Genomic DNA, 27550 nt, shown 5'->3' with positions numbered 1-27550 from the left:
TCTTCTCTCGTGTAACTAGTGATAAAACTAGAGGGAATGGCTTCCAGCTGCACCAGGAGAGATTCAGGCTGGACATTAGGAAATAGTACTTTTCTAAAAGAGTGGTCAGGCACTGGAATAGGCTGCCCAGGGAGATGGTGGAGTCACCGACCCTGGAGGTGTTAAAGGAAGGTTTGGACATTGCGCTGTGGGACATGGTTTAGTGAGAACTATTGGTGATATTGGTGATGGTTGGACTGGATGTTCTTGTAGGTCCTTTCCAACCTTGGATTCTGTGATTCTGTCCTTCTGTGAGAGTAGTTCAACTCTGAGTTTTGTTTCTTTCGCAGCAAAGGCAGAAGTATATTCATTTCCCACTTCCCACAGGGTGATGGTATCAGAGGTCTCCCCGGGGATCCTGGTTACCCAGGAGAATTAGGCCCAAAGGGCTTCCCAGGAGAAACAGGCCTGCCGGGTGGAGGATTTCCTGGCCCAAAAGGGTACCGTGGTCCTCCAGGTGATGATGGAACAGATGGAAGCCCTGGGGTTCCAGGTCTGCCTGGTCCACCAGGAGAGCCTGGCCAAATAGGTAAGAATAATTTCTCTGTCTTATATCAAATCCTTGTGAGATCATTACTGAACTGTGTGTACACTATCTGTTCAAAAGCAGTGTTGAAAAGGTAGCATTTGGTGGAGGATTATATGAGTGAAAGGGATTGCCTTCATTAGATGTCCAGAAATCTTTTTTAAGAAGTAGTTTCATTTAAGGTATTGAAATAGCATCAGGGAATATGTTGGTGTCAGCAATTAAAATCTTACTAAAGCAGCTGCAGGGAATGGAGCCATGTTCTGCCTTTCGATTAAATTACAGTTGGTTTTCTCTGTTCTTCTCCATCCAACTTCATCTTTTAATTGAGCAGAGAAAATCCTTTATCTGCCTTTTAGAGTTATTCATGGTATCTCTGCAGTTATCTGAGCCCCTTCTTGCATAAGATTGCCAGGGCTGTGCTCACAAAAGCTCAGACTCAGAGGATTTTGCTTGAGTTCAAGATGCCTAGCAGAATATACAAGCCAAAACAGGCACCTGTCAACCCCACGCAGTACATGTGACATATAGGGCTCCTAATGCAGGCTGTAATTAATAGATAGATAGAGTTCAAGTGTTTTTGTTGCATACGGTTTCTCCAATGCATAATGCGTAAAATAACATGTATCTGATGTTGTGATCAATATTTTGTTGTATAAATGAAAGCTTTTTAGATTTTTCTCTTAAATGACAACTATCTTTTCCTGTTCTTTGTCTCACAGACTGTGGGCAGGTGATTGAAGATTTTCCTAGAGGAGATGCAACTGATCCAATATGGTCAGGTACTGAACATGCAAATGGCTTGAATGTGCTTTGACATTAAGTCTTAAGTGGCTGTTATGACTTCGTACTTTCTTTCTGCTGACTGCTTTGAATGCTATTAATTGTAAGCTATTTAAACTTCAGGTCACAAATAACCATGCTTATACAGTACGTAGCTCTAAAGTGAGTTAATCAAATTGGATGTTTTCTAAAATTCTTGCAGTCTTACCTCTGCAATCCAGAAATTCTTTGTTTAATTGCTCCTGTTGTGCTTATTGTGATAAAATAATGATTACCATGCAAATTAAGCAACAGAGCAAGAAATGAAATTCCAAAACGAACTCTGAGTGAGGAGTTTCAGTGCAATCTGACACATAAAAAATAAGGACCTTCAGTTGTACCAAAATTTGACTTGATTTATTAGGTGTGTGAAAACAGATTGTCTCTCTTGTTCTGGTAATACAGCTGTCCATGACATTGAAATAGCCTTTCCACACCAGCCCAGCTAAAGTAGCCACCACCACAGTCTCTGTAAAATAGGCAGAAGGGTGGCTCTTGATTAAATTACTGGGGTTGAGCCCTGCATGAGTGGTCCCTGGAGAGCGCCACCCGTAACCAGTGTTGCATTGTTGTTGTTCTCTTAATGAAGAATAAAACTTCTAAAAGTGGGACTTCTCCTGTTGATTTCATTCACCTGCTTTTAGAGTGTTAGCTGCAGGCACAGCAATGATGAGAGACAGCATGTAAGCACATATGCTGTGACTAAACATTTTTCTTGGCAGGTGGAGGCTGTGTGAGGCCACCAAAGGGATCTCAAGGCAAGCCAGGGCTGCCAGGAGCCACAGGTAATGTTTTGTTTCCGCCTTTTTTTTCACAGATACACTATGTTCTGAGAGAGATCTTGCCAACTCTAACATAGCTGCAACTTAGTGGACAGTGTGTTTTAGAAAGGACAGTGGAGGAAAGAGTTGACTTGAAACAGGCAGAGGTCTAAGCAGCATGCAGCCTTGGTGCCTGCTGCTCCTGAATCAAAGAATCATAGAATATCCTGAGCTGGAAGGGACCTACAAGGATCATCGAGTTCAACTCACGTCTCCATACCCAAAAATCAAATCCTATGTCTGAGCATTGTCCAAATGCTTTCTGAACTCTGGCAGGACCTGTATAGCTACTGTTGAATAAGATGCTCGTTTCCTGTAGGAAACATACAAATAAATGCTTGCAAAATATTGTTACAAAAAAAACCTTTTTCTTACTACTGTTTGGCACAACATGTTAACAACAACTAACATCACGTAACGAGTTGATGAAATATGTGGTAAACAGTGGCTGCATTCTCCATCTGTCCATTCTTTCTCTAATATGGCTTTTTAATTAGAAAGAGAATGAGCAGAATGAATGAAAGTCAATTATTGCAGATGGGGAACAGAACAAAGATGCCATTTAGGTAAGAGCAGTGTTAGGATTTGTTGTTGAGTCCTAAAAACCTAAGATTTTTCCTTCTAATTGCTTTCTGAGAAGCTTTTGTTCGTATAAGGAAGAGAACAATAGTTCTGTACTGCACTCAGAAAATAGTTTTCATGCTGCACAGGCTATTTATGTGCTTCTTAATTCTGGCCTTTGAAAGGTTTCTGTATATGATTCACTAAAAAACAAACAAACAAGAAGTCCAGCAGCTAAAATGGCAAAAATTGATGACTAAACAATAGAAATTCTGAAAACTAAAGTATCAAAATTCAAGTGATATTTTCCTTTTCGTTATAGTTAGAAGTGGAGAGAAACCTACTTTCAGTCTAATAAACTGAGTTGTAATTCATGATGATGCTAAGCAACAGCACTTAAAATGTTAAAGCATGTTGCTGACCTTCAAGACTGAACTGGGAACTGAAAGAGTGCAGGGAGCTGGGGAGTAGAAAAAAACAAAGCATTGCATGAGGGTTGTTTTAAAGGAGCTTGACCAAAAAATCTGGTCCTTGGAATGCAATGAATTGATGAGACTCATGTAATAAAGCTATTGCATGAAAATGTATGTAAATAATACAGTTTTATAAACATTATTTAAAAAAAAGAATTTTACAAGATGTTTGCAGTTTTTGAGATGCTGAGAAACAGTTATATGAGCTCAGTGCCAGAGCAACACATTTTTAGGGCACAGCTCTTATTTTACTACCTAAGCTATAAACCTCCACTATTACAAAAATAGTATGTAAGCTATTTAACTTGTATTCAGTTCCTAGGATGATTAGATCTAACCTCTAGCCTTGTATTTCTTTTTTTGGTTATCGAAACCAGTCAGCTCTTATCCTGTGATCAGTTTAGCAGAGAAGGGAAACATTTGTTTCTCCTACAATATCTCATTTGTGCCCATTACTGTTGAGCACTTTTCCTTTGACACTGCCTTTTGACCTTAAGCCAAATTCCAGCTCTTCAAGGAGTTAGTCAACAAAACCCCCTTGGGAAACAATCACTGAGGACAAGGAAGCAGAGCAGAACTGGAAGATATTTAAAGAAGCTTTCCTTAATACACAAAAGTTGTCCATCCCCAGATGTAGGAAGGCAGGAGACCAGCATGGCTGAAATGGGACCTGCTGGTCAAACTGGGGAGCAAAAGGAAAACACACAGGCAGTGGAAGCAGGAGGCAGGTATCCTGGGAGGAGTACATGGATGTTGCTGGGTTATATCGGTACGGGATCGGGAACGCCAAGATCCAACAGGTTGTGCAGAGAGAAGGTGGATGCCCTGTCCCTGGAGACAGGCAAAGTCAGGCTGATCAGCTCTCCAAGCACCCTGATCTAGCTGCAGAAGTCTCTTTCATTGCAAGGGAGTAGAAGGCCTTTAAAAGTCCCTTCCAATTCAAACGATTCCATAACTCTAAAAAGCTTAATTACAAAATATTTGTCAAAAAAGTCGCCAGAAGTCTATCAGACAGGTGATTTTCACCCTCACCATTTACATACTGTTAGTCTAAAAATCAGAAGCAGTCTTTAATCTATGTTTGTAAAAACACTTATCCTAGAGTTTGGGACCATTCTTGGGATCTTGAGTACAGTATCATACCATAAACTTTATTTTAGAAGTCTATCTTTGTACCTGGACACAGATAATTAAAGTATTTGCCACTACTTTTGCTACACTGTATGCAAACTTCTGTTTTGATTCTTTAGATCACACTTCCTTAATTTCTTTTATATAATTTAGGTACTAAAGGTGCAAGAGGATTCCCGGGTGATCCAGGCCCAGTGGGATTCCCAGGGCTAAATGGTACACGAGGTGATCCGGGTCGGGAAGGATACCCAGGTCCTCCAGGTACCTTGAAATAATGAATCATTCTTTCTATATTTATGACCTTGGCTACAGTCACTGAAGCGCAATCACCTTACTCCAGATCCGTCTTCATTTATCTCACCTTCCATCTTCAAACAATAAGCTGTTATAAATAAAGCTCTCTTTTTTGAAGCCAAAAGTATTTTCTGCAACTTCCTGTAATGACAAAAAGTAACACAGACTCCAGCCTTTTAAAATCTGCTTTACAGTGCAAAATTACAAATGACAACAGTTCATGAAGATGATTTAGAAATAAGGAAACTCAGTAATAAGGTGTTTTGGATTCCAAGTGGAATGATAACTGCAGAAAGAAAGAAGATAGTGTTATTGTTTCAATTTAAATCGTTATAGCATTCATTTAAATAATAATGAACATAGCAAAGACAAAGCACTAGCTATACACCTTGCCCACAGTTGGCTGTGTTTCCAGTGTTTCCAAGTGCTCAGTGCTAGTAATGTTTTATCCTGATCTGTAATAGGTGAAAGCAAAGTTGATACATGTCTTGATCAACAGACAAGGGGTGTGGACAAAAAAAACTCATTCTGGGCAGGTACATGAATCTGTATTTCCCTTTCTGAGCTCTGCAGAGTGCACTAACTGCAAAATTGGGGCTCCTATACTGTATGGCTGCCAGGCCACAGAGTAATTAGCACCCACACTGATTTTCAGCTGTCTTCCATACTATTTCTCAACCATAAGTCCATACTTGGACTTAACTTCCAGTCTAGGTCCAGTTTACCAGACTTCCCTGCCTCCTTTATGGGAGTCCTTCCCAATCATTCACCAATAGGGTAGTAGATAAGGCACGGTGGCACTGGTATATGAAGAGTATGAAGCGATTGGCATTGGCCCCTTGACATGTACAGGGAACAGCAGAGGCAGTGGCCCCTCTGGGCAACTCCTCACGGCCTTTCTGGTTTACTGCCTGCATTCACTTTTCATTTATTTGTTCATATTGGACTCCCGTCTTTCCCTTGCTGCGTATCAAACCACAATTTGGTATACAGGAAGTGTTTTTTCACCCTCAGACTGTAAGACGTTTATAAGATGTTGCAATGTGGGCATACATGAAAAACTGTTCAGAGCAGAAGCTGTGGAGCAAGATAAAAAGCATGAGAACCAAGGACACCTCTAGAAGAAGAAAGAATGTCTCACAGCTCTGATTAATAATAAGCATGTGCGTGAATGGTTGAAGAGTGTTTTGTAGAATGCTCTGTTGACATGTAAGGGTGGATGGGAAAGTTGTAGGGGTGGATGGGAAAGCTAATGAAGGTATATAAGTGATGTGAGAACTTGTAATTAACGATTTGGATCATTCAGATCCGAGTCCGTGCATCAGATGCTGCATTGCAGTAGCCATGTCAAAATAGTTTCATGAAAGTAACTGTGCATGGACATGTGAATTCTGTACACCAAGGTACGAGATATCTTGAAGAATCATTTGTAATTTTTGTCAATTTTCAGACTTGGTCAACTATTCTTCTGAACGTTATGTGTTTTTAAAACCTTTATATGCACTTCACTTTGTTTAATTTTACATGTTTCTGTTGAGAAGTAAGGGAAGATACAATAATATAACAGATGTTACGATGATGTATCTGGGATTTGCACTGCAACTTCTATAGTGGACACCGCGATGCCTAATCCTCGGTTGTTTGCTTTTTTTTTTTTTTTTTGTAGGCTTTACTGGGCCCCGAGGAGACAGCGGCCCAAATGGCTTACCTGGACTACAGGGACATCCAGGTCTTATGGGAAAGTCTGGTGCTCCAGGACTGGACGGACAGAAGGGTGCTCCTGGTGATGTTTTGAGAGCAGCAGCAGGTCCTCGAGGGGATGCTGGGCTGCCTGGCTTCCCTGGCTTGAAAGGTGCACCAGGAGATCAAGGAATACCAGGAATTAGAGGTACTTCAAGTAAAGAAATGTTTAAGACTGGGGTATAAATGTAGCCAAACTATGACTACATGAGGGAAGTGAAAGACCAATTGAACTCAAGCACCTTCTCTGAGGTTCCTCTCAAACACTTTCTGGAGATTCACTGCTTATACCAGCACACTCTCACACTGCACCACATGGCGTCACCTATAATAGGGCATCAAAGAACAAGATTTTCTCATCTTTGTTGTATCAGATGTATCCTTTAGTTTTTCCAGCCATAGATAATTATCCTGAATTTTCACTTATGTACAGCATAATACTCAGCTTCATTTCCAACCCCTACAATGTCTGGATAATAGATGGCTTTGTAGTACAGCACATTGCTCCACTGCAGAATTTGTAAATATTAGCAGAGAAGGCACAGCATTTAGTAACACGTCAATAAGCCCTTTTACCTCAAGGGTCTTTGAGCACTCCAGGAGCAAGAAAAAGGGAGCATTACATATTTACTCATAATTTTAGGGTGCTCACTTTATTTTGTTATTTTACAGAGCTTAAAAAAACATGCTCTACTTATAGTAGACAGAAAAAAAAACGTAACATCTTCATTAAAGCTGTCTGTGTCACTCTTTGATTTCAGTGGGGGACTTTCAAAAGCATCTATAGGAATTAAGCATTGCCTGCTATACTGTTTCAGCAGCAGCTGGACACAGGACTGCAGACTTACCCCCTTGCTCTGTTGTGGAACTGAGGAAGGAGGAGAAATTGTGTGACTAGCGCAAAGCAAAGAGGAATTTGATAGAAACTTATTTTGGTGACTCATCTCATGATTTTCAGTGCAAATGGATAAAGACAAGATAAGCATGTCATTTTACATGACTTATTTGAAGTGAGCAGATCTGTTTTCATCTTCAGTACAGTCACAGAATGAAGGAATGAAATAAAAGCAGCTCTGTAGCACTGCGGTAACACTTGCTATGTCTGAGAAAACAATACCACTAATGCCCCTAAGACTCTTTTTCTCTGAGGGAGAAGAAATTCAAGGGTAAACACAGACTAAAAAGATGTGACCAAACCCTCTTTCCTGTTACTTTTACACAAAGTGTTTGGCAACTCCTTTATTTCATCTGTGCCAGTTAAACTACTAGCCCTTCAGAACAGGGAGCAAATGTCTCTGTTCTGTTGCTGAGAAAACACCACCTGTGACCTTTTAGTTTCTCTCAGTTCTAAAGCACATGCCAACTACATTCAAGCCTCTGCACCTACAATGATATAAAACCCAAATAAAGAGAAGCAGAGCCACCTATCCTGGATTTTAAGTGTGATGTGCTTTTGAGATCTTGTGCACTATTGCTTATCCAATCTGAATGCAAAGCGTGCATTACCATTTAAAAGTGGAAGGACTTGACATTGCCTTTGCTATTATCTTGTAGAGATGTAAATTTTGACTCGAAACATTGAAGTGTAGAATCAGGGCATTTTGCTGAGGAATTTGTATGAAACTTATAGCAGTACCTCACTTGAAAAATTCTGAATACAACACAACACAAAGAACCCACTGTTGCCTTACTTTTTTTTCCATTTCTCCTATCACATTTTAGGAACGACACAGGGCATTATTTCTGTGTTTTGGTCAACTCGATTCAGTTCTTACAAAGACATATGTAACAAAGGGAAAGATCAGAAATTACAGAATTATTGGAGTTAGAAATGGAAGAGAGTTACTCTGTTTAGATCTACCTGATACTAAATTACTTCCATTCATTTGAAAGAGCCCATCAACGTTTCCAGTGCAAATATGGAGACTAGCACCAATAACATTAAGAATTTAAAACTAATGAGCAGTCTTTTAATTTGCTTTTCTTCTTCCCATTGATTTTCAGAGGAAAAAATACATCCTGAAAGAATAGTACATATTCACCTATTTTGAGAAATGATATGTAATTAATAATCCAGTCTCTCAATATTTATGTTCACTAATGCGCGGTATTACGGTATTTTAGGAGCGGATGGTAACCCAGGATTGCCAGGCCCCAAAGGTGATCCAGGGCTGCAAGGTCTCCCTGGTTTGATGGGTTTACCAGGAACACCAGGAACTCATGGATTCCCAGGGCCACCAGGAAACCCCGGCCCTGATGGTGGACCTGGCTCTCAAGGACCCCTTGGTGAGGAAGTATTGCCGTCCTGTGTCACTTCTCTTCCCCACTCTCTGTGGCAAGGAACCTGTATAATTTCCCAGGGGAAAGTTAACTTTGAGATTGTGGCACATGCCAGGCTGTAATTCTCAGTCAGGGAAATGACTTGGATAATGCAGGCACTGTGAATGCAAACTATAGTGGCATATCAGCTGGGGAATAGGGGTGATGATGGTCCTCGGAGGCAGAGCTGCTGCTTTTCCTTCTATAGCCATGTGCCATGCAGGGACAGAGCTCACTGCAGTCAGTCTGGAAGAATGGAACAACTAAATGGGAGTGATCTTGTATTAAAAAGCCTTAATTTTTAAATAAAAGAGGAGGGAGAGATCATGTTGGGAGTGAGTGTAGAACCAGGATGTTAGCAAGATTAGTTTGTGTTGCTGTGTTGCTGCTTTGTCTGTGTAATCATTTCTGAACTTCTCTGTTGAAAAAATCACAGTTTTTTCCCTTTCAACTTGAAGCCAGTATGATAGCAGTTTTTCCCTGCTTGGGCTACCTTCTGTATAATCACTGTGTACATCCAAACACTTTAATCTCCCTTTTCACACATTCACATGGCAGGTCCACCAGGTGCAAGGGGAGAAGATGGTGAGCAAGGCTTTCCTGGTCTGGTGGGCATAAAAGGTCAGTCTGGTGATAAAGGTGAAACAGGTTTCCCAGGATTACAAGGTATCCCTGGCGTGACTGGTCCCCCTGGCATTAGTGGAATGGATGGATTTCCAGGAGACAAAGGTAAGCTCTAAATAGCTGCACTCAAAAAAATAATGTTGCTTAAAGCTGCTCAGTGCTGAGATGAATAGGACACATTTTCTGCTGGGCTACCTCTTTAAAACAGGAATTACACTCCTAGGCTTAATATATTCCAAAATCATTGTATGTTTTCTCTTGTGTTGTGCTTGGTGCAAAGCTAGCTTGAAGAGCAGCAGTAGTTTACAGTATTTACTATTTGTTCTTCCCAAAAGTCTTTCCCTTGGCCCAGTCCCACCAGCTGTCAGTTGAATGTGACAGATGTTTCCCCAAGCCTTTAAAGATTTTCAAAGTTGGCAGCTACGTGCTGAGCAGTGCCAGACACCAGACCTTGATGCTGAATTTTAACAGGATACTGATCTTTTGTATAGATGAGTAGAGACTCTCTCCTACCTGCCACAAAAGCACTATATACAGTGCAAGCTGTTTGTGTCGTACAAGGAGTTTCAACAGAGTTCAACTCTGCTTAAACAGAAGAGACGAGTGCCTAAAAATTCATACAGAATGATGAAATCATCAGTTGAAAAGACAGTTAAGGCTTCTTTTTTTTTCCCCAGGATTACTCTGGTGTTCTGATCAGCTCCTTGTTAGAGGAATGAAGATCTGTTTGGTAGCATGACCCATGTAAAACAGGATCCTCTTGTTTAGAAGAGAGGAATGCCATAATTTTTGGTCTGTAGGATCAGGGTTGAAATGGCTTTTCAGAAGATGACGCTAAGATCCAGCTGTCTCCACATCTTCTCTTGGCCAGACTAAGGAACTCATTGAAGCCCTGATCTCATGTAGATACCTACCTCCCAGAGAGCTTAGGTGCCTAATATGGAATGGCACATTGCCCTAGGCATCAAGGCACCCAGAAATGGTGCTGCAGCAGTGCAACTTTCAGACAGCTTTAGTTGTGCATTATCATTTCATATTTACCTATTCTGCAGAAATCTGAACAAGATAACAGTTGTATTCCACTTCTCTTTAAAGGCTCAAGAGGTTCACCTGGCATTGATGGTTTCAAAGGCATGCCAGGCCTGAAAGGAAGACCAGGAATCAAAGGAATCAAAGGAGAATTTGGCTTATTTGGGGCTCGGGGTGATAAAGGCGCGCAGGGTGCTCGAGGCTTTAAAGGTATTTGCTTATGAGTGGTACAGTGTTTGCTTTTCACATATGGAGAACTATTTTGCAAGGGTGCACAGACAAAGATGACACATTTTAGACATAGTTTAGCTCAGACATTGCTCCACCTATTTCACACATGGGCCTCTGGCTGAGAAGCTTGGATTTGAGGCGCAAGAGAAGGTTGTTTCTTTGTGAATCTTGAGCGTGGTCAGGATGGAGACAGGCACACCACCAAATTTGAACACACCTCCAGACACATGCAGAACTCAACAGAGTTTTTTCTTGGAAGGTGTAAGATGTTTTGGGGAAAAGATTCCAATTTTGCCTCAAGATAAAGGCAAAAAAATATTCAGAAAACTGCAGTTAAGTCAGAAACATACCAATTGATATCACAGTCAGAGAAAGGAAGTCTGTAATTCAGTCCTCCAACAGGAAGTTGGAACAAAATAGCTGGTAACAAATCCAAACACTTTCTTTCACCCAAGCCTTTTTAAGTCCCGTTTGACTGAGGGCTTCCCTTTCACTGGAAACTACCCACTTGTCTCTGCTTTCTGTGATTTTGGTTTTCATAAACACTTGGTAATTGATCTACTGAGAAGTAAACTCCCCTGTCACAGGGGAGCCCATGTCCAACTCCCCAGAATAGCATATGGAAGTCTAGCTTAGTTTTCATATTTTCTTATGCTTATTTGTTCTGCAGATATGTTGTATTGATATGGTCAATTTTCCATGCAGACAGGTTTTCCATGGCTTGTGCAAGGTTTTCCTTTAATCTCTTTTGATGCTGATCACACTATTCTGTTGTCTCTTTTTCCAGGAGAGTGCAGCTGACCAGCTTTTTTAAATATGGGTGTTTCTTTACCCTTTAGGTGACCGTGGAGAACAAGGTCCCCCAGGAGAGCCCCCGAAGCCAAAGCCTAGCATGATGATGAAAGTTAAAGGTGAAAAAGGAGATGCTGGAGAAACTGGCACCAAGGGATTCTTTGGCATAAAAGGTCAGTGCTAATGGCAAAGCAAAGTGAGCACATTTAGGGTTAGTTGGTGTCTAGGTATTTTCTCGTGTACTGTATAAAACATTCTCAGCTCAACGCACCCCCACGCTGCAGCCCACCCAGCGAAGCCTCCATCAAACAAAGCTGAGCTCACAGAGAGAAAACCCAAGGAAAACTATCTGTTCATGCCACTTGTGTGTGCTGCTCTGTTGTGCCAGCATGTTGTGGTGCTGTGTTGCACAAAGGCTGTTAGCATGAAGTTCTTTTCCACACGGGCAACTGCATATCAGCCTTCTCTGGTCTAGTGCTTTAAGTCTTCTCTGTTTGTCTTTTTCCCCTCCTGCAGGTAGCAAGGGAATGCCAGGCCTTCCTGGTAAGACAGGAATTCCTGGGTCCCCAGGGCACCCCAGTTATGTGCCTGGTGTGAAGGGGGACATCGGTGCAAAAGGGCTGACGGGTCTGAAAGGGTATCCTGGTCCAACTGGCTCTCCAGGCATCAGAGGCTTCCCTGGCAGCACGGGAGGCAGGGTGAGTCCATACCAAGACTGGCAAAATGGCATCCTTTTGCTTCAATTTCTCTAGGGAGTGGCATTCACCCCTTGAAATTATACTGAACAGCTGAAGTACAAAGATAAAAATTGCAAGAAGGAATAAATAGATCAAATCCTTTTGCTTGATCTCTCTAATGTTCATTAAGGAGAATCTCTTCTCATTGGGAGACATCAGATTTCAGGTGCCAGCTTTCTGCCTATGAGGACCCAGACTGTTCTTTTGAGGTCCTTGGTTACTGTAGCTATTGGTAAAAATTATTTTCAGCGGTGTGTTTACTCTTTCTTTCCAAATTGATGGTGCCACTGCCTATAATTACTCACTGTCACTTCCCTAATAGCAAAAAGCCTAAGAATCTGAGTTGCTTGAGGGTGATTCACTTTGGCATCAAAATAAGTTACACTGAAGTCTTGCAAAAGGCCTGGCAGTAGACTCACATGCATAATTTATTTAATAGAGACAAGAAAATGTGTTCCTTTCTCAGAAACACCCCTCAACTTCAGTAGAACTTTTTCCTGACCAAGAATAGGGAGACCGTCTGTCATATATGTGCAATATAATGTTTTCCATTTCAAACTGAGACTTAGCAAACACAGCTTGTCACTTGGTTTGCGCTGGTTCGGGTTAACTGATTTTAGCCAAATTCAAAGTATAATGGAAACAAGCAAAAAACCCCAAACAAACAAACAAACAAACAAAATCACAGAGCAAAACAAAATTTAATGTCCTTTTTTCAATATTTAAACTCCGCTGCTTGCAAGGTTGAATAAATCCTCATTCTTATTAACCAATAATTGTTTTCAATCATATGACAGGGAGATAAGGGTGCCCCAGGAAGTTCGGGTCATTTTGGTACTCCTGGCTCCCATGGTGAAATTGGTGAGTTTGTTCTCTTATTTGAGCGCTCGTTCTGTTCATCAACAATCAAGTGATGTGAAATTCTGTAGGATGTGGGAGGGTCTTCAGTCTTAATGAGTCCTTCTACTGTCTTAGAGTATGGTGTTGCAAACACACGAGGCTGTGAAAAGCTTAATACTGTTAATTTCATGCAAGATTAAAAAAAAATCATGGCAGGGCATCAGTAGAGGGGCTACATTCTATGTTTTTCTTCCTTTAACTTATTTCTGTTTTTATCTAGACAGATAATAATTGTAGAATGTTGTCTTGGAAGTTGCAGTTCTTCAAAAGTACAGGAAATGCTGCTGATTTTGGTTAAAGCTTTGCCACTCACTTGTTGTTTTTACCTTGAAATAGGTGAGCCGGGCGATACTATAAACTTACCAGGAATGCCAGGCCTTAAAGGGGAAGTTGGTGTGCCGGGTCTTACAGGTACTAATGTCACAGCTACTCTGGATTTCTCATTTTTCAGATTAAATTCCACAGAGAAAAGGTGGGAGACCTTAGCACGTGTTTTTGATGGCTGTTCAGCCTGTGGTTTCACAGCAGCTCTTGAAGAGCTGCATCTTCACTTAATTGAAATGAATATGTGCTATGTTTATCTCTTCAAATAAAATGACTGTTATGGCACTAAACTTCAATCACCGGCAGCTCCAGTAAAGCATCATAATGTATATGTATATATTTTTTACCATTGGTGACAAAAGGAGTGATATCAGGGCAAAAAGGGGGGGATAGAAGAATTGGTTTTGATTGAATTGGTTACATCTCTGCACATTCTGCATATTTGAACATCAGATTTGTAATTCAAATAATCTGGGCATAACTGTTAAAAAAACAAATTTAATGAGAGATTGGCCAAGGTGCGGTAGAAGACCATTCATGCTCCCACACTACGAAAGCACCCTGGCTTGAAGAATGTGTTTATGCAGCTAGAACAGGACTCATCAAGTAGCCAGCTTCACATTTAGCAAGTTAGTTTAGGATTATATAAAGATTACTGAGAGAATTTACTGCTTTTGTCATTTCTTTTTGCAGGCTTAAGAGGAGGCCCTGGACAAAAAGGCGAAGGAGGTGATCCTGGTTTACCTGGCATTGAAGGCCTCAAGGGCATACAGGGTGTACCTGGCTCCTTGGGACAGCAAGGTAAAATATTCTTCCCTTTTAACACTCCAAAGAATAAGACAGGATGAGAAAAGAAAGGAAAAAACACTATTCACTCAAGAGAAAGTCCTTACGTTTTTAAAATGTTAATTATTCTTGTAAGTTGGTAAAGAGCAACAAAAAGAATGTGGAACTCCCAGGAGAACTTGTTAAGAGGAAATTTCAAAAGATTAACTCTGGTTCACAGCAATGTTTCCTTTCTTATAACAGTCATATGCCCCGTCAAACTGTTGCACTGTTGGAGTACTTAGGTACGGTAATTCTCAATGCAACAAGGAGGTGGGCATTTCAGCACTCTTTTCTGCCATAAATGCAATAAATATCCCACAGGACCCAGTTGGGAAGCCTTTGAGCCACTTTCCCTGGCTGAACATACAGGAATACACGGAAACCAAAGTCAGGTCTGGCTCAGGCTGGATCACAAACTTGTGGTCTAAGAGCGTGTCTCATTCCAGGATGATCATCAAGGTGCTCCTGCAGAGCAGTTGGTCCACATTTCCTACGTAATTATAGGGCATATGAATTCCATCCAAAACTGGAGCTGTACTAGTAGGTACCTTACTGGGAAACAGCACTATTCTGCTCAGTTTTCCAGTCAGGGAGCCAAAATAGAGGGGGCAAATGGGGCAACTAAGGTGCGCATAAGTGAAACTACCCATGGTAACTGCTAATTGAAGTCAGACAACCATTTTAGTAGAAGGAGTTTATTATATTCCTGAGGTTGTCATACCCTGAAATTTGCAATTAATTTGTTCTGTTACACCTTGCCTGTCTTCCCTTTTCTCTCTTTTGTCATCCACTTGGATGAAGGGTGCAGTGTCATACAGTGATGCTGAGGACATAAGCTTTTATTTTGCTACGTGGGAGAATGAAGGTAGCACAAGCCAGTGTTCTGTGCTGTTGGCTTCTAAGGTCACTCATGATGATATACCATTATCACCTAGGTTTGCCAGGACTGGTCGGCCCTCCAGGGCAGCAAGGAAGCCCTGGAGCGCCTGGATTCCAAGGAGAAAAAGGAACTCCTGGCTGGCCTGGCTTACCAGGACAAGCAGGTATTCATACAGCTTTGGCTACTCAGTCATTTCAGTGCGAGCAGTCGCTTTTATTCTTTGGGGACGAAGAAGAAAGTGGGCTTTTTGCAATTCACAGTGGCAGAGCTCCTTCTAGTAAAAGTGCATTCCACAAGAAGTCCAGATGCATTGATGGGAACCTGTGTGGTTGCTTTTTAGTTCCTCGGTTCTGAAGGTCTGTTATCTGTTGAGCTCCCTTGAAGTTGCACTGGGGAAGGTTCAGGTTGGATATTAGGAAAAAATTATTTGCAGACAGAGTGGTGAGGCAGTGACACAGGGTGCCCAGGGAGGTGGTGCAGTCACCACCCCTGGAGGTTTTCCAGAAAATGGTGGGCGTATGTCTGTGGGATGTGGTCAGTGGGCATGGTGGGGATGGGCTGAAAGTTGGACTAGATGATGTTGAAGCTCTTTTCCAAGCTTAATGATTCTATGATTGGAAACTCGCGCTCAACCAAGAAAGCAGTTTTCAAGAAATGTTTTCATTTATAATGAAGCTAAGAAAAAGAGTGGTGAGATAGTGTGTTAGAATATTAAAATGTGGCATTAGATGGCAAACAATAAACTTGTCTTCCATCATCATCAAAACCTACTTACTGATCTGACACATGGTTTTATGATTTGGGTGGCTTACATCCAACTTGAGACTCAGACAGAACTCTGCTATCAGCATACAGGTAATGGCTTAAAATGAAGCTGTATCACAGGATCTCATTGTCTGCCACCTGACTCCTTCGTATATGAAGTGAGCAGATTTTTCTCTACAAGTACAGCAGGAAATTGCCCTGATTTTAGTGAGATTCATCTATCTGAATCTGTGTCAAATCAAAGCCAGTAGAGTTATGGAGGCTGCCCTTATAAGCAATGAAGAGAGAGGCAGACAGTTATTTTTGTGAAGGTTTAATTGTCCTTTAGAGCTCTGACAATTGATTAAAGATACCCACTTTAACATCGTGCTTAACTTTTTGATAGACACAAATAGATGGGATAAATTTTACCTATAACCGCAGTAGCAGCTATTAGACATTTTGTTAACTGTTGTTTGTGGTTTTTTTAATGACCCAGAGTGAATTTCTCCTGAAGATGGCTTCATTATAATTACATTTAGGTTGCACAATTATCCCATAATTGTCTTGGTTTGAGGACTTTTGAAAACATCAAATGGTTATTAGAAAGTTGCAGTCGCAAGACTGGAACTAATGGCCTTCTACCAGACAGATTAGAGAGATTTTAAGTATCTCATTGTCAGCTTATTGGATATTAATTAGATTTGCTAATAAAAAAAAAAGAATAATATATTACATAGTAAGCTTATTATAATTAATTAATTTGCATATAATATGTGTGAGCTTAACACAGAATCATGTTTACTTAAGCACTTCCATTTTTTCATGAGGAATATATATGATCTTGTAGAAACTATTAAGATAATGAGTGTAATTTTAAAACAGGCTTACCTGGCTCAAGAGGAATCAGTGGACTGCATGGTTTACCAGGCACTAAGGGCTTACCAGGATCACCAGGTCAGTAAGAGTTTCATTCTGCACATTGACAGGCACTGCATTGGGTTAGCTGCAAGTTTTGCCTGTGAAATCTTTGCAATGGGACTTTCCTTTTTTGTCCTCTAAAGCTCAATGTGAATTTGCCTTATCATTATGGACTCTGGCAAAGAACCACTTACAGAGTACATGCTGAATTACAATACACCTTCATAATTTCTTTCCTTGTGTAAAGTTAAATCCTCATTATTTTCCTTTTCCATTATGAGCCACTCCATTTAGTACATCCATATACTCTCTACATATACATGAGAATGCCGACTCGATTCTATGTGAGGAAACATTTCATCTCACTTGTGAACAATTCCACAACAGGTCCAGATGGCTATGGCTCTGCAGGCTTCCCAGGTCCTGTGGGTGACAAAGGAGAAGCAGGAGAGCCGAGCAGAGTGGAGGGCAGCCAAGGCCCGCCGGGTCAGAAGGGAGACAGAGGTGTTCCAGGTGTGTATACTGCAGAATGGGATCCACTTATTATTTGTTCCATTAGCGGGTGTTACAGATGTCATGAAGCACAATACAGCATAGACAGCTGCATAGGAGAGCTACAGAAGCAGTGCCCAATGTGGGGAAAGTCACTGTAGTTACTTCTTGGAAAGTTACACTGTAGCTTGTGCTTACCCAGACCTTACTCAGAAACAATGCACTGCCCAATGCGGGACATGCTAACCCCTTCTGGATGGCCTGCATCCTTCCCCACAGCAGCAGCCCCCCTGCTCTCCCACCAGAGCTCAGCGCACTGCAGATGCCAGAGGCTGCTCTCAGCCACCAGCTCCCAAAATATTTTTAAAGAGGCTCCAGTTACACGAGCGCTATGGCTGTCCTCTTTCTTTCTTTTCATTGCAAAACCTTCAATGTTTACCTTTCTCCTGAAAGCCTCACAGTCCGTTAATGTGTGATTTTCCTCCTGATACCTCCTGGACTCTATTTGCATGCACCATGTTTCACTTACACCATCACCCTCGTGCCAGCTGAGCGTACAGCTTTCCAGCTCTGACCCACCTTGCTATAGCAGGCTGCAGTTACCTCACTGCAGTGCACCACCAGTTCTTCTTCCATCAGGGAGTCTCCAGACCAATGCTATGGATGAAACAATTAACTACCATATTATTTAATAAGTTTTCCAATTTTTTAACTCTAAAAGCACCAAGGACTGGCAGAGGCATAAAACTTTACTCCCTCTACTTGAACTGTTCAGTGGCTGTTCTTTTGTGTTCTGCTTTGTCCTTACTAACAGGATGCATATTCTTTAACACCATTCAGACATTTCATATCAAGCTCTGGAAGAAACAACTATTTGGCTTATTTTGTTTGTGCTTATCTGAATTAAATATTATTAGTTTGTTGTTTTTTTTTTTTTTTTTTTTTTACATGACTAAACAAAGGGGTTTTTGTGGCTTCCTGGCAAGGAAGGATAATTTTAAACAAAAAGGTGAGGCAAATTTTTGGCCATTTAGCTCCTTCTAAGGCCATCTACTATCTTCTTTTGGGCCATTTAACATCTTCCACCTATAGAGAATTGTAATCAAACTTTTGGTTTCATTCAACCCTCCAGAAAAACAAAGTGTCTGTGATCCCTATTCAATAGGACACAGAGGAACAAAGCAGCTTTCTTGTCTGCTGCAATATACTCAGGATATCTCAAGTACTCCCTGTTTTGAAGTAATATTTAACCTGGCAGACACAAAATTATTAGCATTCCACATAGCAAGATGTAATTAACTATCCAGAGAGCTTTGAAACACAACTAATGTTGAGGTTTTCTTTTTAAAACACCTCCACAGCATCATCTGAGGGGGAAAAAAAAGCAAAGATCAGTGGGAACTAGAGGTGTTTCCACTTTGAAAATACAATCCTTTGCAGTTGGTGAAAAGTCAGTCTTTCTAATTGAAAGTGTCCATTTTCTTTGCAGTACTGATTATTTCCTCTCTTCTTTGCAGGAATCCAAGGACCCTTCGGCATTCCTGGGCAGGATGGACTTCCAGGCCCTCCTGGGATTTCCAATATATCAGGATATCCTGGTGATATAGGTTCACCAGGTCTAGATGGAGTGCCAGGTAATTCATGCGTTGTATCCATCAGGTAACAATAGGAGATTAAGTACAAAATTAGCAACAGCAGTTTGTTTCAGTCTGTATTCAGTAAAGTATCTCTATTAAATGCAGCACTGAAGTGCATGTCTTAATGCTCACTGCAGACAGAATGCTGGGATGCTCTCAGACAAAACCAGGAAGCAGAACTCTATGCCAAAGGCCATTCCTGGATACCCTGATGGAGGGTCTTGTTGTTTCATGCAAACAACAGATTTAATCAATCATCTAAAATTCTCTTAACAGCTTTTAGAAGCATTATGTTAATTTACTGCTTTAAAATCTTAGCCCTGTGCTGGAGTTGCAGATCTGCAGAACATTTTCTTAATCATTCCCAATTTTTTCCTATGTGAAATTACATAAGAAAGCATTATCTTTTCTCATCTCTAGAATTCCATGCTGTGAGCTTGCCTTTTTCACACATGAAAGAGCCAATCTGTGACTGTATATTTAGAAGCTGATAGCCCTTTTGCTTGTTGCAGTCATTTCAAACTTCAGTGCCACTGTGAAGCACTTGTAGCAGAAGTTGCAGGTGTATGTATACATCTCCATGTAGTATGTGGAAATTGAAATGTGAACTCAGCAAAAACTTAGAGCAGGCAGACTGTCTGTGAAACCAACAAAATACCTGGGTTTCCAAGTGTGAAGAATATGTTAGTTGGCCTGACTGCATACTGATTCCCACTCTCCAAGCAGTCATTTCATTAAAAAATCAGTAAAAGTAGTGAAGAGAGTGGGCTAGGAACAGGAAGATCACCTGCCAGCTGATGTGGAATAGCGTGGCCCTTTTACTTTGCCGTAAGCATCTTGCATTCATATCCGCACATAACCCAGCTTCAACAGGCAGCATCAGAGAAGCCCCACTGAAAACCATTATTATTAAATCCTTTTTTCCCTGGAAACAAAGTCCATTTCTTCTCTTCTCAGGCAGCAGAGGTAGCAAACAGAAAACCTGCCAAGTTTAGCTTCAGGCAATAGGTACTTCTGGAAAAAGCAGCTGTTGCCATAACTGCCAAGAGAGAGTGAAGCAGTTATTTGTATCCAAGTGTTCAGCTGAAGCACCGAAGTACATGGAACACCGAGTCCTTAGCATATTTACCACCTGGCACCAATTATGTATTCATGGATGTCTGATGTCTCTCTTGTTACTTGGGAAATTCAGGACAAAACAGGGAGGCACCCAGTGAAGTGGGGCATTTGTTGGGGCAGAGATAGCCCATCAAAGGCTGTGACAACATCATATGCAGGAACTCTATGCTCTAATTACTCTGCCACTGCCAGGCTGAGAGCAGGATGCAGATTAAGACTGATAGACAACTGAGCATGAACTCCCTGCTTAAATTAAGGAAATAAAGCCTGATGTGATACAATTAGCACCTCTACCTTCATCTATGCCCAGGTATTTAGGCAGTCTAAACAGATTACAGCTTGAATGTGCTCTAAACAGGCTATCCAGGACTACATGGGCAGCCTGGAATACCAGCTCCACCGGGAAGCAAGGGAGAAAGTGGACGAGCAGGCGTGAGCGGACAAGCTGGTCCCAAAGGGACAAGAGGTGATCCTGGACTACAAGGGAGACCTGGGATTCCCGGTTATCCTGGACCAAAAGGTAAGGACAGGAGATGCTGATCATCTATAGAGGGGAACCCTCTATGCTACAACAGTTTGAGTGTCATGACTTCAGAATTGATGTGATCTGTGTTAAAATACAGTAATGTCACATGTCTTTTTGCATCAAAGGTCGTAAGGGTGAACAAGGTGTCATTGGCTTTATTGGCACAGTAGGATTTCCAGGTGATCTGGGACCCATCGGACCCAAGGGGGATAGAGGACTTACTGGTGAGTAATTGCAGTCACACGTGTGACTAATTTCTAAACTTTCTGCAGCCACACAGTGCTGATGTAGGTGGCCCTGCCTTTATACCAGGTAATGACTCCAAAATGAGAGCCACTTTCAAGGGGAGAAAAAAAGATTTCTTTGTATAAACTAATTCTGCAGAGTATACGTACTGGTTGTTTAGAAATTTATACATCGTTTATCTGTGTTTCCAGAAGCCCATAAAAAGATGATGCTCCACCTCAGAAAGCTGTTGGCTTTTGGGGGGGAAACTTCCCAGCTTCATATGTTGTGACTGAGGGGAGCACCATTCATTTCCTTCAGCTTATCTTTATGCTGCCCAATAAAAAACAATTCCCATCCTCATATATGTTCTCCTAATATAAAAACCATAAATCTTATAATGGAGGAAGTGTATTGCAGACACTTCAGAACAGTCCCTCTCTTGCATATGCAGCCAAGTAACACCAACACGTCTGTGAATGAAAGCATATGAAGGCAAGTAAGCTTTTTTTTTTTTTTAATCAAACTGCTTTGTCTTGTTTCTTATCACAGGCTTTCAGGGCCCTCCAGGCTCTCCTGGGTTGCCACCTGTTCCTCCAAGGCTGGTTGCTGAGCAAGGTTCACCAGGTCCCCGTGGAAGTACAGGACCTCAGGGAAGTCCAGGTGATACAGGACCTCAAGGTCCACCAGGAGAACCAGGTAGGAACTGTACACTTCGTTCCTCAACTCAGTTGCTGTGAATAGTGAGGCCACCAGTGCACTGCTTTGGTTCTCTTCAACTCAAAATCATATGATTCAGAAAGGAGAGTCAAACTTGGGCTTTTCAAAGCTAGAGTCCTAGCTTTCCTCTGCTTCCTAACACTCAGAACTTAAGCAGAACAGGAGAGAACTGTTGACAACATTTGCACAGCCAAAGCAACATCAAATATGGATACAATCAATTAAATCAAGACCAAAAGTCACTGAAAAACTCATCCTTGTGGGCATGCTTTTGATGCAGGAAATGTAGTGACAAACAGAGCAGATACAGCGCACCTCTTGCTACTGGTCTCATTAGAAACATGTGGTGGTAACAAGAGTGAAAGATTAAGGTAGTGGGTGTCATGTAGTCTTGATCCTAGCAATCTTTTCCAATGAATTCACTGCTCTTTGAGCAGTAAGATCTTGCTCTCAGTGTAAACTGGTAAAACTGGCAGACAGGACTGAACACATGCAAATAGAGTACATGTTAACAGAGTAAGTCACTGTGCTCATCAATGTTGGTGCAAGGTTTCAGAGGCTTACCTGGAGAACCAGGACTCCAGGGCAGAGGTGGCATTCCAGCTCCTCCTGGATCCAGAGGTGAACAAGGAGCAATGGGGTTTCAAGGTCCAGTGGGATTTGAAGGTAAGAGATTCACACAGCATTTCTTCTCTCTTTCCCATTTCACTGCTTTAAATTGTTCTGTAATTATTATATCACTGGATGGGAGGAGGGAGGCTGGAGAAAGCTCACGTCTACGCACATTCTTCACAGGGCACCACTAACTTGTAAAAAAGGACACACTGTTTTCTAAATAAGCTTTGATAGGTGTAGATGGCAGTCAACTCATGAGAGTAAGTTTTTGATCTGAGTGTATATATTGGTTTATTTCAGCATAGTGTTTTGCTAGCACTTAAACAATGTTTGAGTAGGTGATATTTGGATAGATTATGTTTAAGGGATTGTATTTGTGAAAAAATACTTGTGTCTTTATCCAGTCAAAGAGCAGCAAGATTGCCACCTTAATAAGCCAAGTACAAAGAGCATAATTGTAGCCATATGAAGCAAATGCAAGCAATAGAAAAGCTTTTGGTTAATCTTAAACTAAGAAAATGTTGTGAGGAAACAGATCCTCATCTGTGTTGCACAAATCCTGCTAAAATCCATCAGAACTTTATCTGTGGCTTTCCCTGGCTCTGATAGTGAAATACACCATGTTAGGAACCAATGAGCCTGTTACAGCACCAATCTGCTTCAAAATCAGCTTTTCTAATCCTAGAGCTACAGCTTTTTAAACAATAACTTGCCATAAGAAGAGTTATCTTGCAATTAATCTTTGCTCATGGGCAGTTTAGCTGGAATATCAGTGAGCATTTGTGAGAACACAAACTGAATTGTATTATTCTTCTTTCTTTCATCTAAGGCCAGCCAGGTCGCCCCGGTAGCCCCGGGCTGCCAGGCATGCCGGGTCGCAGCGTTAGCATCGGCTACCTGCTGGTGAAGCACAGCCAGTCTGACCAAGAGCCAATGTGCCCAATTGGCATGAACAAACTCTGGAGTGGTTACAGCCTCCTGTACTTCGAGGGACAAGAGAAAGCACACAACCAGGACCTAGGTACGTGCAGGTGTTGCTAGCAGCAGCCTCAATTCCATGCCACTGACTGAAAAGAAGAAAAAGAAATGGAACTTAGAGAAAGCTTGGATTTCAGTATGCAAGCTTAGGAAGCACCAAAAAGAGAAGATAAAAACTGTATGTCTCCATAGAGTGTCCCTGAGAGCTTGCAATTGTAAAGCCAGTGACACATTATGGACTGCAAGGTTTTACTGACACTCACTTAGGAAAGGGCAGGAAAGTGAACACTTGCATTCTGCAAGAATGATTGCCATAATTTCTTTTTTTTTTCTTTTTTTTTAACAGGGCTGGCTGGCTCCTGCTTGGCTCGTTTCAGTACAATGCCATTCCTCTACTGTAACCCTGGGGATATTTGTTATTATGCAAATCGAAATGACAAATCCTACTGGCTCTCAACTACAGCACCTCTTCCAATGATGCCTGTGGCAGAAGAAGAAATTAGGCCATATATCAGCCGCTGCTCTGTGTGTGAGGCCCCAGCTGTGGCAATTGCTGTCCATAGCCAAGAAGCTTCTATTCCTCGCTGCCCCGAAGGCTGGCGCAGTTTGTGGATTGGATATTCCTTCCTTATGGTATTTGTTCTCCAGTGTCGCATTCTGTATGGCACTAGATTTTAAGCATGAGTCTTAGATGCTAGGAAGGCTGCTCTGTCTTAGATTCAGTAACATCAAAACGATGCTTCATCCTGAGGACCTGGGGAACAACGAAAGTCATGCCTAGGAAGCAAAAATGAGAAGCAAAATTCCTGTGAATTGCAGAGAAAATGGCTAGAATAGTAATTTGGAGTCCTTTGTCAGAATAGTGTCTGGAGTCTTTATGTGCAAAAAGTGTTTGAGAGCAGAACACCGGGACAGCTGTGGCTTAGAAGGTACAGCCATGCTGAGGTGCAACCAAAGCCTACAAAGCATTTTCACAGCTAGAAAAAGAATCAGGGATGTACCTCACTACTAAGAAGCTGATCTGGAGGAAAAACAAGATAAATCCCCTTCTTTTGGATACTGAAAATCATTGCTATTTAGAGTTAGATGCAAAAATGTTACACTTAGTCTGGAAAGAGAGAGAGTCTCCTGTTGCTTTAAAAGTTAATCATCAATGTATTCCCCCTAAGCAGCTGAGGCCCCTCGTTGTGCTCAGCGCAGAGCAAAGGAGCTGAGGGGAGGCCTGATGGCGGCTGCAGCTCCTCACAGGGAGCGGAGGGGCAGCGCTGAGCTCTGCTCTGTGTGACAGCGACAGGGCCCGAGGGAACGGCATGGAGCTGTCAGGGGAGGGCAGCTGGGGGTCAGGGAAAGGGGCTGCACCACAGCGCCGTGGGCATGGAGCGGGAAGCACAGGGCTGTGGGCACGGAGCCCAGTGCCGGAGTGCAAGGAGCCATGTTGTTAAGGCGGGAAAAATAGAATAAGATTCATTTGGCAGAAATCATCACAGAATATCTCTAGTTAATCTTTCCCACAAATTATTTGCTTTTCAAAAGTTTCAGTTTTACTTTTTTATGAAAAAAAAAGGGAAAAAAAGGAAATTTGATATTTTTCACAAAGATTTGAGAAAAGGCAGATCAGGATTTTTACAAGCCTTATATTTGACCTTTCTCTTGCTTCTTTGAAAAGCCCTTGATAGCAATCTCATAGTTCCTTCCCAGGAATGCCAAGGATTAATTGTTTGTAAAGGTAAACATTCAGCATTGTTAAGGGCAAAGCTGTCACCTTAGCAAGAAGCTTTTGCCAGGACAAAGTCTGCCAGCACCACAGAACATACAGTGAGAAGTGTTTTAGAAGAGTCAGATCTTCAGTTTCCCATCTAATACTCCAAGCAACTGAAGTATTTGTCATACACATTTTTTTGCTTCTCATGCAGCTGTTGAAAGAGAAGGGAAACAGGCTTCTGGTTATTTCAGGCTACATATTGTTTTACTGCCTTGGTTGAAATTTGTCACCTCCTTCCCTTGGCGCAATCATGAAGGAGTCACCATGGACTCCTGCCCAAGCAGCCTTGGAGATTGGTAAGATTTCACGTGGAAAGGGCACACAGCTGTAGTGCTTCCTGGAAAGGTGTAACCCTTGCAGAGGGACAGGAAGCTCTGGCCAGAGAAAAGGAAGCTGTCAGAGACACAGAGTTGGTGTACACTGAGCATAGGAATATCACAGTCCTTGTTCTGAGGTTGCCAAGCAGGACTGCTCCCAACCCAGTACTTGGAGAACACATGCAATTTTTTTCTGGCTGCTTTGTAGATCCAACTGCAGAGGCCTCAAAGCTGTGAATCATAGAATTGCTCAGGTTGGAAAAGACCTTAAAGATCATGGAGTCCAACCACAAGCTAACCATCCTACCGTAACTCTAACAACCCTCCGCTAAATCATGTCCCTGAGCACCACATCCAAACGGTTTTTAAACACATCCAGGGATGGTGACTCCACCGCCTCCCTGGGGAGCCAATTCCAGTGCTTAACAACCCTTTCTGCAAAGAAGTTTTTGCTGATATCCATCGTAACCTTACCTTGGCACAACTTGAGGCCGTTTCCAATCATCCTGTCACTGTCACCAGTGAGAAGAGACCAACCCCACTCTCGCTGTCAGCACCTTTCAGGTATTGGAAGAGAGCAATAAGATCTCCCTTCAGCCTCCTTTTCCCCAGACTGAACAGCCCCAGTTCCTTCAGTCTCTCCTCATAGGCCATATTCTCCAAGCCCTTCAGCAGCCTTGTTGCCCTTCTTTGGACCTGCTCCAGCACCTCAGTGTCCTTTCTGTATTGAGGTGTCCAAAACTGAACACAGTACTAGAGGTGAGGCCTCACCAGTGCCGAGTTCAGTCCTTCTACTTACCAACTTTGTTTATCTAGAGGGATGCTAGAACAGTTTCACTCTGAAGCTTTACAGCTTAGTACATCATCTTGCGATTTGTAACACAGCCCACGTGTTGTGTTTAAAAAAATAAATAAATCTAAAACCTCAGCAACATGCAGCCCTGCCCACAGCTCAGACTCCTTCGCTCCACTCCAAGGTGGCCACTTGTCTTCCTTGTGGATATGAACACAGTGGGCCTCTGAGTGTAAACCAAGGCAGTAATGTTACAAAAGTTAGGCGCTTTTATAATACAGTGCTTATTAAAACGTAAGCAGGCAAACATACATACCCAGCAGATTTCTTCCTACATTTACAGAACTATTTAGCAAGTGTATTTTCCGTCTGCTTTCGTTTATATTGCAAATTCCTTCCGTTTTTAAGAGAAAATTAAACTCTGTCACTTCTGTAGCTGTAAGCCCTCAGGCAGACCAGGAGCGCCTGTTTGGTCAGAGATTCCTTTGACAGAACACAAGTAAGATTAGCTTGTTACTACTGTCTGTGTCAAAGGTAGCAGCTGAGTGGTTTCAGATGCATAAGCTTGGTGCAATTTGCAGTTAATGAAATTCTGATAGAGGGAACCTAGTTATTTGTATAGAAGCCAAATCTTTGTTTCCATAGACTTATTATAGGCTATGTGGAATAAATAAGACTTTATAATGAGGAAAATTCAGGTTAGATATATGGAAAAACATCCTTCTCAGTGACAAAAAAACAGAAGAACAGGGTTGCCCATAGAGGTGGTGAAAAATCCATTCTCAGATATCTCAACAACTTGTCTGTGCCTTGGAACAACCCAGTGCAACTTTGAAGCTGGGCCTGCTTTGAGCAGAGGACTGGCTGAAGTGACGCTGAAAGGGCCCTTCATGATTCCTCATTTATAAGATTTGCAACAGGGAGAATCCTAACTCTAGAAAAGATGTTTGTCAGAAATGGCATCAACGCTTGAGATAGTTCCTTAGTATAAAGCATAGCCAAACCCTTAAGTCTTACACAGCTGCAGGATCAGTCGCTCTGGGTTTAAGAATTAGGAGCACTTCTAGTGCTTCTCCTGTCTTCCCATGCATAATGTGTTGATGGCATTGTCTGAGGTTGTGCTCTGAACGTTGCCCTCCTTGTCTCCTTTAGCACACTGCAGCCGGCGATGAAGGTGGAGGACAGTCGCTGGTCTCTCCTGGGAGCTGCCTGGAAGATTTCAGGGCTACTCCTTTCATCGAGTGCAATGGGGCACGTGGAACCTGTCATTACTTTGCCAATAAGTACAGCTTCTGGCTCACTACGATTGACCAGCCCTTCCAAAGCAAGCCCTCAGCAGATACACTCAAGGCAGGACTCATCCGAAGCCATATCAGCAGATGTCAAGTCTGTATGAAAAATTTATAGAAGCCTTTCATAGTGTAAGGAACCTGCTTACCATCTAGTACTTGTACAGTGAAACCTTCTAGGATGTTTAGACATTTGAATAAATCATGTTGGTGCTTTTTTAACTTATTACCTCAAAAGCGGAACGGAAAGATGATTTTTAAAAGTGTATAAAAGCAAAACAAGCGTAACACAAATTAACACACAGACCTAGTGCTGTGTTCTTCTGCTATACAGTACATAT

General features: G+C 41.9%; 1 protein-coding gene across 1 annotated transcript in view; it reads left to right on the top strand.

Moving 5' to 3' along the window:
* COL4A2 (collagen type IV alpha 2 chain) overlaps window positions 1–27327 on the top strand; it is a gene marked incomplete at both ends in the record, with an annotated part of 138034 nt that extends 110707 nt beyond the window's left edge. The window contains 24 exons of the mRNA XM_079538305.1: window positions 367–568; window positions 1288–1347; window positions 2110–2172; window positions 4527–4634; window positions 6334–6555; window positions 8532–8693; window positions 9285–9455; window positions 10446–10589; window positions 11450–11579; window positions 11923–12100; window positions 12937–13000; window positions 13376–13450; window positions 14057–14164; window positions 15127–15234; window positions 16701–16772; window positions 17124–17249; window positions 18746–18862; window positions 20343–20504; window positions 20636–20734; window positions 21288–21434; window positions 22005–22121; window positions 22900–23091; window positions 23395–23681; window positions 27073–27327. Coding sequence (XP_079394431.1) covers window positions 367–568; window positions 1288–1347; window positions 2110–2172; window positions 4527–4634; window positions 6334–6555; window positions 8532–8693; window positions 9285–9455; window positions 10446–10589; window positions 11450–11579; window positions 11923–12100; window positions 12937–13000; window positions 13376–13450; window positions 14057–14164; window positions 15127–15234; window positions 16701–16772; window positions 17124–17249; window positions 18746–18862; window positions 20343–20504; window positions 20636–20734; window positions 21288–21434; window positions 22005–22121; window positions 22900–23091; window positions 23395–23681; window positions 27073–27327 — 3369 coding nt within the window. The remainder of the gene's footprint in view (window positions 1–366; window positions 569–1287; window positions 1348–2109; window positions 2173–4526; window positions 4635–6333; window positions 6556–8531; window positions 8694–9284; window positions 9456–10445; window positions 10590–11449; window positions 11580–11922; window positions 12101–12936; window positions 13001–13375; window positions 13451–14056; window positions 14165–15126; window positions 15235–16700; window positions 16773–17123; window positions 17250–18745; window positions 18863–20342; window positions 20505–20635; window positions 20735–21287; window positions 21435–22004; window positions 22122–22899; window positions 23092–23394; window positions 23682–27072) is intronic.
* Between the last annotated feature and the right edge of the window lie 223 nt (window positions 27328–27550).

The sequence above is a fragment of the Tetrao urogallus genome (genome assembly GCF_951394365.1).
Source record: "Tetrao urogallus genome assembly, chromosome: 1".
NCBI classification, from domain to species: Eukaryota; Metazoa; Chordata; class Aves; order Galliformes; family Phasianidae; genus Tetrao; species Tetrao urogallus.
Note: the sequence above shows the minus strand (reverse complement) of the source record. Positions and strands in the feature narration are given on the sequence as shown.